Genomic DNA, 15097 nt, shown 5'->3' on the forward strand with positions numbered 1-15097 from the left:
ATGACAAACCCTGTTCCTTCTACCTGCACTGTTACTGTAGACTAGAGCAGGGTTTCGCAAACTCGGTCGTGCCCCCCCCCCCCCCCCCCCTCCTGGTGCACATTTTGGTTTTTGCCCTAGCACAACACAGCTGATTCAAATAATCTAAACTTGATGAGTTGATTAATAGAATCAACTGTAGTGCTAGGGCAAAAGGACTGAGTTTGGGAAATCCTGGACTATAGCATAAGACTCATCAATCCCTTGTATGCCCTTACTTTTCCCTGTGTCATTCACTCAGCACCACTTTCAGTGTACAGTATGTTGGTGACAGGCAGAGCAGAGCCCCACTACACAGTCATTTGACAGCCTCGATAACAGTGTACATCATAACATTACAGATATGCCAATAATCACTCAAGTGTTTTGGTAGCGCTAAATATTGTCGGTGGGTACAAAGAAACGTTCTGGGACCTACAGAGAGTAAAACATTTCTAACCAAAGCATGCAATGATATACATTTAATGCAAATAGTCTTTAGTCACGTGCAATTTTTTGTTGTTATTTTCTTTTTATTGAAAATAAATAGATAAATGTGATGCATCCCTGATGTAACATAAGAACAAAAAAAGAAACAAATGTGAAGGTCATATGACAGGTGTTCAGTTAGTGGGTGATTACTGGCTTTTCACATGTAATACAACTACCCATACAAAACAAAATGCACTGTCAGACATTTCCTTTCAAACTAAAATGGATCACAAAAGTTGTCATATGCTTCATATGAACAATAGACAACTGCAGTACCTTTTACCAGTTTTATTAATAAAATATCCAAAGAACAGCAAATACATCTTTGACTTTCAACTTACACAACTTTCCTTTTCAGTTCATTCTGAAGAGAGTTTGGGGAAGAGTTAAGATAATATGGTACTTCTGAAATGATCGATCAAGCAACCCAAAAGCTTGGGGTCCATTTATTTTCAATAATTTCCACAGGAAACCATGATAACATTGTGAAATGAATACAAAATCAACATAATACCCTTTCAAAAACTTAAAATCCTCAGTCATACAATAGAAATGTTATTGCACAATAGGACTTGCAGAGTAACAAGCCTCAGTTCTACTCCTCTTCAAGTCGTTATTACATTTCAGACACGAAACATAAGACATTGATTTTCTGATGCTTTAATAGGAACACTAACTTTTTAGATACTTCTGTTGTTTGCAAGTATATCATATGATATTTATTTTCAGCCTATTAAAAACAAAAAGGAAAAAATAAAGAGATGAATCGTGGTTGATTAAATGTAGCCAGGTCGTTAACGGTTGGCAGGTGTCTAAGGCTCTGCCATGGCAGAGCTGACTGAGTCATGGGGGGCAGCTGTTGCCTGCTGGGAGCTGTAGTCTTGCCCCTGGCCCTGGGGTTCAGCGCCGGGCTGGGGGCCCACTGAAGAGTCATGGACATGTGGGACCTGTGGCTGCACAGGGAAGTCTTTGGGGCCGACATGAGGAGGGAATGGGGCCACCCCAGGGGGCAGGTGTCGGAGTGGGATGAAGTGATCAAGTGGTCCATAGTGCACGTAGGTATGTGGGGGTCCTATGGGTCGGGCCATAGGAGGGTAGAAGGAAAAATGAACATACAAATATAACACTGTAGTACCAACATAACAATAGCATTGCTAATCACAACTGAAATACTAATACCAAAGACTCAACTTGAGATAAAAGCTGGCGGCCAGAATTCACCACCTACCGAATGGAGGAGGCACCGGTCCATAGTGAGAAGGTGGAGGAAGGTACCGGTTGTGTGGGGAAGAGGGACCGTAAGCACCAGGAGGTTGAGGTCGATGTCCGGGTGGTATCATTGGACCAGGCGGGTGTCCGTTAGGCGGTGGGGGTCCAGGAGGCATCATGCCTGAGTGTCCGTTGTCTGGTCGGTACACGGGAGGCATGAAGGGTGGGGGAGGAGGGATGTGGTGGGGTCCGGGAAGAGGACGGTGGCAGAGTCCGGAGGGATGGCTGATGACTGGTCTGAGGCTTGAGTCGAGGGGGGAGCTGATGGGAGAGACCAGCAGGGAGCCAGGACCCTGAGGTCGAGGGTTCTGGAGGAACACCAAAAAATATTAAAACAAAGAATAGCAATAGGTCCATTGTGCTTGTAGCCCTGCTGCTGGCACCAACAATGAGAGACCCTTTCATCTGATTCAAACAGTTTCGTTAGGTTAGAACAAAACAAACAATTATGCACTGGTGAGAAAGACAACAATATCCCACAATAATAAGTCAAGTTACACAGTCCCACAAGAATCACACGACCAAGTTCCACACACTGATTCAGAATCAGGACCGTTTCCACAAAGCATTAACCTCAAACACACACAGCTTTAAATGATAACACATTTGAGATATCCATCAGGTAGTTGTGCTGAAGTTATGGCTTTGTGGAACAGTGTCACCAATTCATTCAATGGGGGTCAGAGGGAGGGTGTTGTAATATAGGGAAAATATAAAAGGAGCTTACAGACGGACCACGGGAAGCGGCAAAGGTCTTCAGACTTCAATGGGAGTAGGGCGGCAAAACGCAAGCAGTTTCGCAAGTGGCGCCGTTCGTGGTACTCACTCCAGTGAGCGGCGACGCTGGCTCTACGCTCAAGGCTTCAAAATATGCATGGTTGACCAATGAGCAGAGTTCTTCTCGCCAACCAACCAACCAACCAATGTTTTAATCACAACCGCCGAGCTGACAAAAACCGGGACCGCTGGCATCTACACACGGTAGGCAGAAATGTTCAGTTTACCGCAGCCCGTCTGTAAGCGCCTTAAAACAAGCAACCACGCATGTCAGAATCCAGCCAGCAATGTTAAGTCTGACAACCCTGTGACGCCACTACCCAGCTGACTGCCACTCCAGCCACTGATCCACGGCTGGGGTAAGCATGCTCACACACACACCCGCATCCCTGCCACCGCTGCCTCGAACATAATACTCACTGCCTCTGGGTTCTCTGTGGAGGCCTGGGCCTCAGCCTGTGACTCTAGTGGAGCGGTCTGTTTAGTGCAAACACACCCACATGATGGAGGAACAGGGGGGAGAGATGCACATTGTCTCAAATTGACTGAAACTTACCGAGCTGCACAGATTGCTTGGTGAGGATGTACGTGGGGCCATGGTGTCTGTGGAGGAACAAAGGGAAGAATGATTAGAGGAGATATAGGATAAGGGCTCGATTAGGGAATAATACCACATCAACCCTCATTGACAAAAAATACAATCCCTACCAGGTCTAGCAGCCACTGGGTGTTTGTGGTACGGAGAGTAACGGCGGCCGTGAGGGTCAGAGTGAGGTCGTGGTCCTGTCGGACAATAAATACACGGTGATACATCAACGTAAAACACTGCAATATTCTCAAATCTTCTAGAATGCTAACCTTGGCTCTCCTGGTTGTCATTAGGCACCTGACTCTAGACCACGTTACTGGTTCATGCTACCATCTATTTATAGCAAAGTCTGGTCTATTTGCAGTCCGAGGAAAATGTTTGGTCATGTCATGGTAGGATATTATTCTTCCAGAACTAGAAGTACCAGTATCAGAATATTTGAGATTCTTCAAAGAAGCCACCCTTTGCCTTGATGACAGCTTTGCACACTTTTGGCATTCTCTCAACCAGCTTCATGAGGTAGTGACCTGGAATGCTTTTCAATTAACAGGTGTGCCTTGTTAAAAGTTAAATTTGTGGAATTTCTTTGCTTCTTAATGCGTTTGAGCCAATCAGTTGTGTTGTGACAAGGTAGGGGTGGTATAAAGAAGATGGTATTTTACCAAATAGGGCTAAGTCCATATTATGGCAAGAACAGCTCAAAGAAGCAAAAAGAAACGACAGTCCATTACTTTATGACATGAAGATCAGTCAATCTGGAAAATTTCAAGAACTTTTAAAGTTTCTTTAAGTGCAGTCGCAAAAACCATCAAGCTCTATGATAAAACTGGCTCTCATGAGAAACGCCACAGGAAAGACCAAGAGTTACCTCTGCTGCAGAGGATAAGTTCATTAGAGTTACCAGCCCAAATAAATGCTTCAGAGTTCAAGTAACAGACACATCTCAACATCAACTGTTCAGAGGAGACCACGTGAATCAGGCCTTCATGGTTGAATTGCTGCAAAGAAACCACTACTAAAAGGACCCCCATAAGAAGAGACTTGCTTGGGCCAATAAACAAGAGCAATGGAGATGAGACTGACGGAAATCTGTCCTTTGGTCTGAAGAGTACAAATTTGAGAGTTTTGGTTCCAACCTTCGTGTCTTTCTGAGACGCAGAGTAGGTGAATGAATGATCTCCATATGTGTGGTTCCCACCGTGGAGCATGGAGGTGGTGTGGTGTGATGGTGCTTTGCTGGTGACACTGTCTGTGATTTATTTAGAATTCAAGGGACACTTAACCAGCATGGCTACCACAGCATTCTGCAGTGATACGCCATCCCATCTGGTTTGCGCTTAGTGGGACTATCATTTGTTTTTCAACAGGACAATGACCCAACACACATCCAGGCTGTGTGAGGGTTATTTGACCAAGGAGAGTGATGAGTGCTGCATCAGATGGCCTGGCCTCCACAATCACCCGACCTCAACCCAATTGAGATGGTTTGGGATGAGTTGGACCCCAGAGTGTAGGAAAAGCAGCAAACAAGAGCACAGCATGTGGGAACTCCTTCAAGACTGTTGGAAAAGCATTTCAGGTGAAGCTGGTTGAGAGAATGCCAAGAGTGTGCAAAGCTGTCATCAAGTCAAAGGGAGGCTACTTTAAAGAATCTCAAATATATTTAGATTTTTTAACACTTTTGGTTATTACATGATTCAATATGTGTTGTTTCATAGTTTTGATGTCTTCACTATGATTCTACAATGTAGAAAATAGTAAATATAAAGAAAAACCCTAGAATGAGTAGGTGTGTCCAAACTTCTGACTGGTACTGTGTGTATGTGTATATACAGTTGAAGTTGGAAGTTTACATACAGTTAGGTTGGAGTCATTAAAACTCGTTTTTCAACCACTCCACAAATGTATTGTTTACAAACTATAGTTTTGGCAAGTCGGTTAGGATTACGTTCATCTCTAGGAGACAGAACGCGTCTCCTTTCTGAGCAGTATAACGGCTGCGTGGTTCGATTACAGGCTCAAAATGGCCAGAAACAAAGACTTTCCTTCTGAAAGGCCAGCATCCCGGAGTCGCCTCTTCACTGTTGACGTTGAGACTGGTGTTTTGCGGGTACTATTTAATGAAGTTGCCAGTTCCTCAACGTGTGAGGCATCTGTTTCTCAAACTAGACACTAATGTACTTGTCCTCTTGCTCAGTTGTGAACCGGGGCCTCCCACTCCTCTTTCTATTCTGGTTAGAGCCAGTTTGCGCTGTTTTGTGAAGAGAGTAGTACACAGCGTTGTGCGAGATATTCAGTGTCTTGGCAATTTCTCACAAGGAATAGCCTTCATTTCTCAGAACAAGAATAGACTGACGAGATTCAGAAGAAAGTGCTTTGTTTCTGGCCATTTTGAGCCTGTAATCGAACCCACAAATGCTGATACTCCATATACTCAACTAGTCTAAAAGGAGGCCAATTTTATTGCTTCTTTAAATCAGGACAGTTTTCAGCTGTGCTAACATACTTGCAAAAGGGTTTTCTAAAGATCAATTAGCCTTTTAAAATGATAAACTTGGATTAGCTAACAACGTGCCATTGGAACACAGGAGTGATGGTTGCTGATAATGGGCCTCTGTACGCCCATGGAGATATTCCATTAAAAAAATAAAAGCCGTTTCCAGCTACAATAGTCATTTACAACATTAATGTATACACTGTATTTCTGATCAATTTGAAAAATAAAGGACATTTCTAAGTGACCCCAAACTTTTGAACGGTAGTGTATATTTTAAATATATATATATATACAAATGTATGGAATGCAGTAATCCCACAAGGGAAAGCAAAGGCTGAAGCTTTAGTAACCTAACGAGTTGCCACACACATATGATCTCACAACAGCTGAACACAACAAAAACACCACCATAGTACTGAAAGAGCAAGAGGGATGCAAGAGCGGTTATTCCAAATTGTGAAAGCAAACGAAGGCATGGGAACATTCTGGATCGTCTGGACACGCAAGCACAGGTGAGAAAGATAGGTATGGCAGTAGAGGGAGAAAAGATGGCAGTGAAAGAGACAGGAAAGAATGTCTTCGAAAATCAGAGAGGACGTAATTAGAAGACAAACATTAGGAAGAGGAAAAGGTCAAATGGGTACCAACTAGGAGCAGGATGAGAGCAGTAGGAAGAAAAATAAGGGAAATTATTGAAACACCACAGCGGAGGTAAAGACAGGGAAAAAGGAGAGGTGAAAAAGAAGCGGGGAGTCAGGGCTAACAAGGGTGAACAAGGGGGGGATGGTTGATTGGCTGAGGGATGGTACTGCTCGGCCAATCAGGGCCAAGGCTGTCCGGGGCGTGGGTTCAGGAGACTCACGGTAGGGCTTGTTCCTTCGCCCCACAGGGGGAGGGCACCAGTGAAATTCTTACAGGGCCTGTACGAATCACCTGTTTAGCAAAACCATTTAACAACAAAACACTCAGCCAAATACCACTCTCAGTCTCTCCACATTGGACCAGCTACAAGGAATTCAAATCAAAACCCCAGGAAAACATGCATTTCAGAGGGTGGACGTCAAACAGCAGATGAGGTATCAGACAGTCAAAAAGTCCAAGATCTAATTTGAAACGCAGTCACAGATGATATCCAACCGACAAGACAATAGAAATGGTCAGGAACGTTACAGAACGTTCAGATAGAAATATGATTCTCTGTCCTCAAGAATAGAGTCATATCAGCCCTATTCATTTCATTTCTACCTGCAAGTTATGTTCTGACAATTTTGCCTTACTGAATGCACCCCAGACGTGCCAGTACTAAATAACGTGAACTGAGGATTGGTTCTTACCTCGTCAGGAGAGGCATGGGAGCCATCCCAGGGGTGGGCTTGAACAGAGGCCTACAGAGCTCCTTCAGCTTGCTGGACATGTCAGTCAGTCTAGGGTGAAAAAGAGAACAGGCATTTAGATTCTCAATACTGTACCTCCAAATCTAGACTAATACAGCTTACTGCATTGCAAAACTGTGACCAAAACACTTGCATTTGTGGCCCTTCGACTTGGCAGTGCAACCTTTGGTTCACAATGTGCCTCTTTTTACTTTACTATTATGACTAATTCAAAAAGTAAATGTGAGATTGACCAAAAATAAACCAAATGAAAGGATCTGCCTGTCTCCATTTTGAGTGAGCAATAGGTGAGCCCTGCTTTGGTATAGCCCAATTGAGTCTGTTGTATTAGTGTTGCACTCACAAGTTACGAATGTTAGTTGTTTCCTTCTTCTCGTCGATTAGAGCTCGCTCTGCGGCGCGTGCAATCACCTAGAGAGAAAGAAGAGACATTTAAAATCTCCTGTTTTGGACTAAACTCACCTTACAAATGACTGGCCAAACAGAAGACTTTAAAAAAATGTCCTGATCCTAATGTATGTGCCATCGATGGGGGTTGAGAAATGAGACATTTGTTGTTTCTTTAACAAATGGACTAATAAAGTCTGTATTGTACAAACCCAGTTCTCGTGAGATTTCTGCTCCTGCTCAATGATCTGAGCTTTGTAGAACTTCTCGGTCCATTTCAGCTCGTCCTGGATCTCCTTAACGCGCTGCCTACACACCTTGACCTCCTCCTCTAGGGCCTTGCCATCCATCTCCGTCAGCCGGTCTTCCTTGTTGGGGCGCTCAAACTCCTCCTTGGTCAGCTTCCTGTAAGGCGACACACAAATTAAATCAAACTATTTAAAGACCATTTGAAAACCTCAAACCTCACAGTAAAAGAATACAGTAAAAGACAAGGAAATGTTTTTTTTTTACATGCTGTGGAACCATGGAGAACAAACCCTACTATGGTATTAACACATGAACTGCACTGCTTCTGATTCCACTTACTGCTGCAAAGCGTTCTCCTTCTGCTGGTACATCTCTGTCATGATGTCATTCTTCTGCTGCAGGGTCTTGTACTGGTTCTCCAGGTGGTTCTTGTCACTTTTCACCAACAAGATGTCATGCTCCAGCTTCTGAAATTGCTCTGTGGTGAAAACAAGTTGATAGTGTTGAGAGAGAAAAGGCAGTGATGCATATCAAATTCTAGTTGCTGGGACATACCTTCCAGCTCTTTCCTGGACTTCTCTTCGTTCAGCAGCTTGGTCATGAAGCGATCGCGCTCTTCCTCCACAACAGACAGAGTGGTCTGGACCTGTGGAAAGTTCTTCCAACAGTTAGTGGAAGAGTTGACACACTTCTTGGTTCTGAGCACAAGTTTTACCTGCCTTCAGGTACACAGAAATCTGGGTCCGTTCAAGAAAGAACTCAGTCTTACCCGAGAGACATCCATCATTTGCTTATGGCGGTTTTGGATGATGGTCTGCTTGTCTGAAACAAATAATTGTAAACACAGTGACACGTTTCAGGAAAGTAGGCGTATGTCGCGCGTCAATACTTCACAGGAGAGGCATTTGAATGTATAACTATCAAAATGCGTTTTTGGGGGCAAAATGCCTTCTGGTACGTGAACTTCCATGTGCCTTAATAACAAACTTGTATGCCATCCGTAAATACGAATAAAAATGGTAAACTATGAGCAGAGTTAGTTTAGCCACGGAAAAAGGAAGGAACCTTCCCTCTAGCCATGATTGGCTGAGATAATGGATGAGCTGGACGCGCCATGAAACGAGTTCGGATTGGTCTGCCATGTAGCACGCTTCTGTCTATAACATGAGCTTCTCAGTATGTGTAAGTAACCCTTTCTAACGCAGCTTTTTTGAAAGATGCTCTCCACTTTTAGGAGACCCAAGTTTTGAAATCAGTGGACTGTCCTGGTGGAAGCAGAGTATGATAGCTAAGGAGATGGAGAAAATTCTGTGGTTTGATTGCAAATATGCAGAGGCAGTCAAAAATAGAACACATAGAAGGCTGTTGTATAAAACACCTGTCTCCATGAATACATCTTCAAACTAAGGGAAACCATTTTCAGATATAAGTTTCTAATTTTGTCAGAAAGTCAGTTTTCTCATTGCAAAATAAAGCATATTGTTAGCTAGCTAACAATATGTGTGAACAATGCTGAATGGGTATAGACAAAGAAGAGCTCTCCAGTATGGGTTACAAGTTTATCAACTTTCAAAGCAGAATTACTTTCCCATTGTTCCTCAACTGTAGTGTATGATATACCATTTTGATGCTCCGAGTCTCTACTTTAATCCAATGTAAAAAAACACAATTTCAAATTTTGCTACATAAGACCAAATCACATGACAGTATCCTAATCAGAGAAGGCTGGTGGGAGGAGCTATAGAAGGACTGGCTCACTATAAAGGCATAAATGGAACGGCGTCAAGCACACTGTTTCCATGTATTTGGTTCCATTCCAGCCATTACAAGGAGCCCGTCCTCCTATAGCTCCTCCCACCAGCCTCCTCTGATTAGGACACCGTGTCAGGTGACTTACCGTTAGAGGCTACCCCGTTAGCAACAACTCCACCTTTCAGGTCATCGCAGGCCTCCAGGTCTCCTAGCAGGTCAGATAGAACCTGCCAGAGAGGTTGAGAACCACCAATTGATACATTACACTTTTCCCATGGAATCAGTCAAGAAGTATTTTTTTGGAACATAATACAGGTGACATGTTTCTTTGTCATCAGGGTGCATTTGAGAAGGTGTGAACAGGAATTGATGTGTGTAACAATATCGTAACGTGTAAAAAAAACTCAACAGTTGTGGTCCTTCTGAAGGAGGGAATCCTCCAGGTCTTTCTGGGACTTCTGGTAGACTTTGATCTGCTCGCTTGTCTCCCTGTGCTTCTCCTCCCACAACTTGGCAGCATGGTGCAGCTGTAACAAGGAAATTAGGTCATCAGGACGGTGCAATGCAGGCCCTGCATGGCCAATGAGTCCTACACAATGTCATGAGGCTTAAAGTGTGAATCGTTGTTCCATATTGGTACTCACCGAGAGGTTCTCCTCCTTCAGGGTGGCAATATCCTTCTCCAGAACCTGGACCTGGACAATCCGGGCATCTTCGCTGGAGCTTGGCTTCATCCATCAGAATGGTAGACTACAGATTCAATGATAAGGATAATGAAAAGGAAATAAACACTTTACATTTGATTGTTGCAATGTTAATATATTTGACATATTTTCATTGGGCCTGTTCACTTATATGACCTATACCTTCGACAGTGCATCCTGGGTCTTCTTCTTGCTGCGCTTCAACTTCTCAATGGTTTTGTCCATTTCGGACATCTATGGGCAAAGATAATGATAAGCATAATGACAACCATCTTTCTCTGTCCTCATCAACGAGCCATCCTATTTAGGATAGTAGCTGGCTAATAGTAGCTGCCTATGCTGTCTACATCACGAAAGCAACTGCTCTCTAGGGTGTCTCTCTCTCATTTGCAGGCTGTCCCTTTCTCTCTGTCTGCCCGCGCAAGTCCATGCAGCTGTAGGTGCAATGGATTGTGGTCATTTTAGTCAATTACCACATTTTCTGCACTAAACTATGTGGAATATTTATTTTCCTGTTGAAAACTACAACGTCCCGAAGTATGTGCTTGATTTGATTTCTCTCTAGAGAAACGGCACATTGAGCTCACATAATAAACTAACTTAATGGAATTCAAATAATTGAACCGACGTCAGAGAATTGGTTGTTCTGAAACATTTTAATTACAGCTAAATCGCTCAATACTACTCACCATATCTTCATGTTTCGCAGTATTGGCCCGCTCTTTGTCAAAGGATATGGCGTGTAAGTTATTTTCCTCGTCCAGGCGCTCATTTTGTCTCTCCATCTCTTGCACAATATTCTATTGGACAGAAAAAGAAAATGCGTAGTCAATTTAAACACTATGGAGAAGAAAAAAATAATAAAAGATCTAATAATTGTCAGCATGACAATGACATGTGATCAAGATAATATTTCTTAGAGACTCACCTCCAATTCCTGGATCTTTTCCAGAGATAAAGTGGCAGATTTTTCAGACAGCTTTTGCTTTTCTTTAAGTTCTTCGCCCTGAGGGGAACCCAGTAGAAATATACTGTCAAAACATTATGTACCTTAATTCACATTGAACTCAAAAGTCTGGATCTTAGTCAGTGAAAAGTCTCTGCAACTTACCTGTTGCTGCAGTTCAGCGACCTTTTGGAGTATCTCCTTCTTCTCTTGTTCAAGCTTTTTCATCCTGTCCACCATTTCTTTTTCAGTAGCGAATAAAAACCATGACAAGAGTATGAAATCAGACATGGTTTACACATGACAAGAACACCAGCCTGTAAGCAATATGAATGAGGATTCACTATGCACCCTAAATAGCCAGAGAGAAGAACTTACTTAGATATGACTTGCTTTTGACCTGTGAGAAGGAAAAGAAAAGTGGCAGCAAACAGCCTCCTCAACGGTAGCATACAATACATCATAGAATAACATAAAGCAATCAGATGATGAAATTATGAAAGCAGTAACTGTGCAACAACGACTTACAGATAGAATGCTCCTCCAGAAGAGGAAGCCGATGACCCCGGCACCTGCAGTGATCCAGCACGGGTTCACAGGACACGCCGTAGAAGTCTGGACCTGGCTTCCAGTGCTCTGGCAGGCTGGTGACCAATCTGGGGAAGAGACAGGTCCAATCAGTGTTACTACAGCACCATGTCAGGCTTAGCAAATAAGTTGGGTAATAGCTGGGCTGAGATGACAGAAGAAAATAAGTGATGTTAAAAACATTGAACTAAACCATCAGGCATTCCAGTGTTCTGTTTACAAGCATGGCTAATGGTTATCCCACTGAGCACCCTCTCAGTCAATGCAGAGGCATATCTTCAGATCAAATCAAGGTGGGTTTAGAAATAGATGTAGCCTATAACCTAGTTGTTGATCAAAATCAATAGAGAGAGGATTTGCCTTGACCTTATGTAATTAATGGGGATTGGATTGGACTGGGGCCCTACCACTGTCCAACCATGGTGACCTTTGCACAATACAGAACTTCCATCGCAGTCGCTCAGTGAAATTCAGGGATTGGCTAAATTAATCACCACAGAGTGGATCTAACTAACAAGCCTTAGGCCTATGTGGATTTAGAGTGCAAAAGATTGCATCATGTAGCCTTTCATCCCTGTAAAATGGCCAATATACAAAACAGATGATTACATAACATATCACTAGACATGAGCCACATGTAGATTTTAATGGCATGTAACCTCAAGTGATAGTTATGTAAGGGGAAGCTGTCAAAGCAAAATTCAACAACTTGAAGGCACCTCTCGATCTGAGACCCAGATATAGGAAGAACGGATACTGCTAGTCTGGAAAGTGAGCCATTTTTTAAATGAGGAAGAGGACAGGCAAATGAAGTTGCCAACAAGATTCAGTTTCAATGTAGCTAGCCAGCCAGAAATGTGGCGGCCTAAGACTTGACTAGCCAGCTAGCTACATTGTAGCCAACTACTTACATATCGAAGTACAAGACAGTACAAGACAGGCAGTTGATCAGATTCTGTCATCAGGGGCAAAGTGGGTAAAGGGGTTGTTTCTTCCGAATCCATCGCTACTGTACGTTACTTTGACAGTTGAGCTGGCTATCTAGTTAGTTTGGCTTGTGACTTGCAATGCAACTCGTTTGCGTAAACCCGAAAATCCTCATTTCACCAACTGATCAACGTAGTCGACTACTGGAGAGGATCCTTCATCGTGGTTCTCTTTACCCAGGAGAGGACAATATGTACCTATCTTTCTAGCTACTATAACCTAAGCTTGAAGGTTAGCTTGCCAATGCTGGCTCTGCTTCGCCAACAACATGTCTACTAGCCTCCTTTTAGAGTTCTGAACGTGATTACTTTCTAAGCAAAACGCACAAAGCCTGGTAAAACGAGCGGGGTATCATTTATATCCCACTCAATAAGCAAAACACTGGCTGTGGACACTTAACTTCAGTCTACACTTCACTAGAACAAGTCAACAAAAAAATGGGAAAGGATCACTGAACCTGGGCTGCATTCAGTACGTTTTTACGTTCTGGAACGTTTAATTTAACGGAAACGGTGCTGTACTCAACTACCAGTTGAAAAAAGGGGAAGGGTTGGGTAACGCTGTCAGCATGGCAAATGCCGCCCCCCAAATAAAAATAATACATGCATTGTCCCAGCAATAATATAATAAGTATGAATACTTGAGTCCTAAGCACTACATGCAGGCAATTAGTCAATTACAATAGGAAGGAAAGCCCATTCACAAGAGAGAAATACATGAAGTAACTTACCATAACACCATATATTCCAAGATACTCATAAAACAGGGTGACGAGACGACCAGATAAAATTAGCACTGATACGAATGATGAACCACTCTGCTCATCTTCATGGAAATCAGTGACAGCAGGTGACTCCAGAGATCCTGGAAATACAGCACAAGCAAATTAGGTTAATGCATACAGTTTACATCTCACCACAATTTCAAAAGTAGGGAAGTATAATGAACACCTACCTGAGGGAGGGTGATCCATGTCTACGCTAAGTCCCATGTCCAAGGTATTTTCAGACATATCCCCATCTTTTGAAACAGTTCAGAGAGGTTCAAACAGTGAGTAAATGTTCATGCATTGCAATCTAACTGGCATTGTCAGGAAGTGTATTTGTTCTGTCAACAGATTACTATTTACTTTGTTGTACTTCTTGGGCATTTCTTAAACAGCTTATTCTGCAAACCAAATCTCCAGGCATTATTATCATGTCATTAGCAATGTATGAGACTTTCCAAATATTTATTTAACAAAAGGTTTTAATCCTCCTATACTCTGACATGAACATAAACTGAAAAAAAGCATTATTACCTGTGTCAGGGTGTAGTTGACTGCCCACTGCCATGGGAGCACTGTTTCTGGCCGTTGAGTACTTCTGACGCAGGGTGAACACCAATTTCTGGAAGTCGTCCAAGATGGAAGCTTCCTCAAGAAACTCACCAGCCTCCTGCTGCTGGTCAGCGTTCTCATGGGCATCCAGCATCCTCTCAATCTCATCCAGGATTGGGGTTTCAGAGGCTTCCAAAATGGCTTCCAGCACCTTTTCAATGTCCTCACGGGCGTTTGTCTGGGACAGCCGGGCAGCCTTCAGCTCCAGGTCAAAAAACAGGAACTCCAACCTAAAGAGGTTCACGGGACCTAGAATCTTTTGGAGGCGCTCCATATCCTCCTCCTTGCAGCGGTCTCGCAATAGTGTCAGCCTCAACACATTGTCACTGTATTCCGTCTCTTTGTTTGGAAGGGGATCCAGAACTTTATCTTTAAGTGAGGGTGTGTGGCTTTCAGCATCATTTTCAGTCTCATGCACCTCAGGTTCTATGTCAATAGCCTCGTCGTGTTGGACCACATCCAACACATCACTGGATACAACATCGGTTTGTGTATAATTATTGGGTTGCTCTGACCCAAATTCAGATAGATTTTCTGTGTCATTTTCATCAGTGTGCTCAGTTTTGGATGAAGATAATACTGCATTTTCATCCTCTAGCAACTCTTCCTCAATCTCTTCCCCCTCTAGGTGTATTGAATCCTCCTCCTCTATGGGGAGTTCTTGATGGCTCTCTTTCACCATTGTGTTTCTACTTGGATCTGGGACCTTCTGGTATGGTTCTTGAAATAGTCTGAAAAGCTCTGTACCACCCTGTTTAAATGTATTCTACTTGTGAGAAATCTATTGACTCCTCTTTTTGTATGGGGAGTTCTTCAACAGCTTGTTTCTGCTCTGATTTGTTCATTTTTACTATCAAAGTCTGAGAGCATGTCTGTCTGTGAGAGCTGTTTTAGGGACTGGGCTGTCCATCTTCTGTGAGATTCTCTGCTAAAGCCTCAGTGTGTTCAAAGGGACTCGCCTCATCAGCAGGAGGTGTTGAAGGTTCGATGTCACCTTCTTCAGATTCATCCTCAAACTGCAACGTCTGAGAATCCTCATCAGGTACTTTGACAGCATCCTCACTGAAATT

General features: G+C 43.1%; 2 protein-coding genes across 2 annotated transcripts; both read right to left on the bottom strand.

The window, feature by feature from the left end:
- Positions 1–921: 921 nt before the first annotated feature.
- On the bottom strand, positions 922–6533 carry LOC120036382 (cleavage and polyadenylation specificity factor subunit 6-like). The gene is made up of 5 exons (XM_038982852.1): positions 6505–6533; positions 3265–3339; positions 3113–3159; positions 1739–2087; positions 922–1582 (listed from the first exon to the last, which is right to left on the bottom strand). Exons 3-5 carry the CDS (start codon positions 3152–3154, stop codon positions 1323–1325), a joined length of 651 nt encoding a protein of 216 aa, XP_038838780.1. The 5' UTR covers positions 3155–3159; positions 3265–3339; positions 6505–6533; the 3' UTR covers positions 922–1322.
- A 439-nt stretch (positions 6534–6972) lies between these two features.
- Positions 6973–9827, bottom strand: LOC120036379 (transport and Golgi organization protein 1 homolog). The gene is made up of 7 exons (XM_038982849.1): positions 9570–9827; positions 8442–8494; positions 8228–8318; positions 8012–8150; positions 7636–7828; positions 7380–7447; positions 6973–7066 (listed from the first exon to the last, which is right to left on the bottom strand). The coding sequence occupies exons 2-7, from the start codon at positions 8457–8459 to the stop codon at positions 6973–6975; spliced, it is 603 nt and encodes a 200-aa protein (XP_038838777.1). The 5' UTR covers positions 8460–8494; positions 9570–9827.
- Positions 9828–15097: the final 5270 nt, after the last annotated feature.

Source organism: Salvelinus namaycush, unplaced genomic scaffold (assembly GCF_016432855.1).
Source record: "Salvelinus namaycush isolate Seneca unplaced genomic scaffold, SaNama_1.0 Scaffold1320, whole genome shotgun sequence".
NCBI classification, from domain to species: Eukaryota; Metazoa; Chordata; class Actinopteri; order Salmoniformes; family Salmonidae; genus Salvelinus; species Salvelinus namaycush.

Coding starts and splice junctions, on each gene's coding strand:
- LOC120036382 (XM_038982852.1), bottom strand. CDS start 3,154: ATGGCCCCACGTACATCCTCACCAAGCAATCTGTGCAGCTCG. Junction 2,088..3,112: donor CAAGCAATCTGTGCAGCTCG/GTAAGTTTCAGT, acceptor GTGTTCCTCCAG/AACCCTCGACCTCAGGGTCC. Junction 1,583..1,738: donor ACCGGTGCCTCCTCCATTCG/GTAGGTGGTGAA, acceptor CCCGACCCATAG/GACCCCCACATACCTACGTG.
- LOC120036379 (XM_038982849.1), bottom strand. Junction 8,151..8,227: donor GTCCAGGAAAGAGCTGGAAG/GTATGTCCCAGC, acceptor TTTTCACCACAG/AGCAATTTCAGAAGCTGGAG. Junction 7,829..8,011: donor AAGGAGAACGCTTTGCAGCA/GTAAGTGGAATC, acceptor GTCGCCTTACAG/GAAGCTGACCAAGGAGGAGT.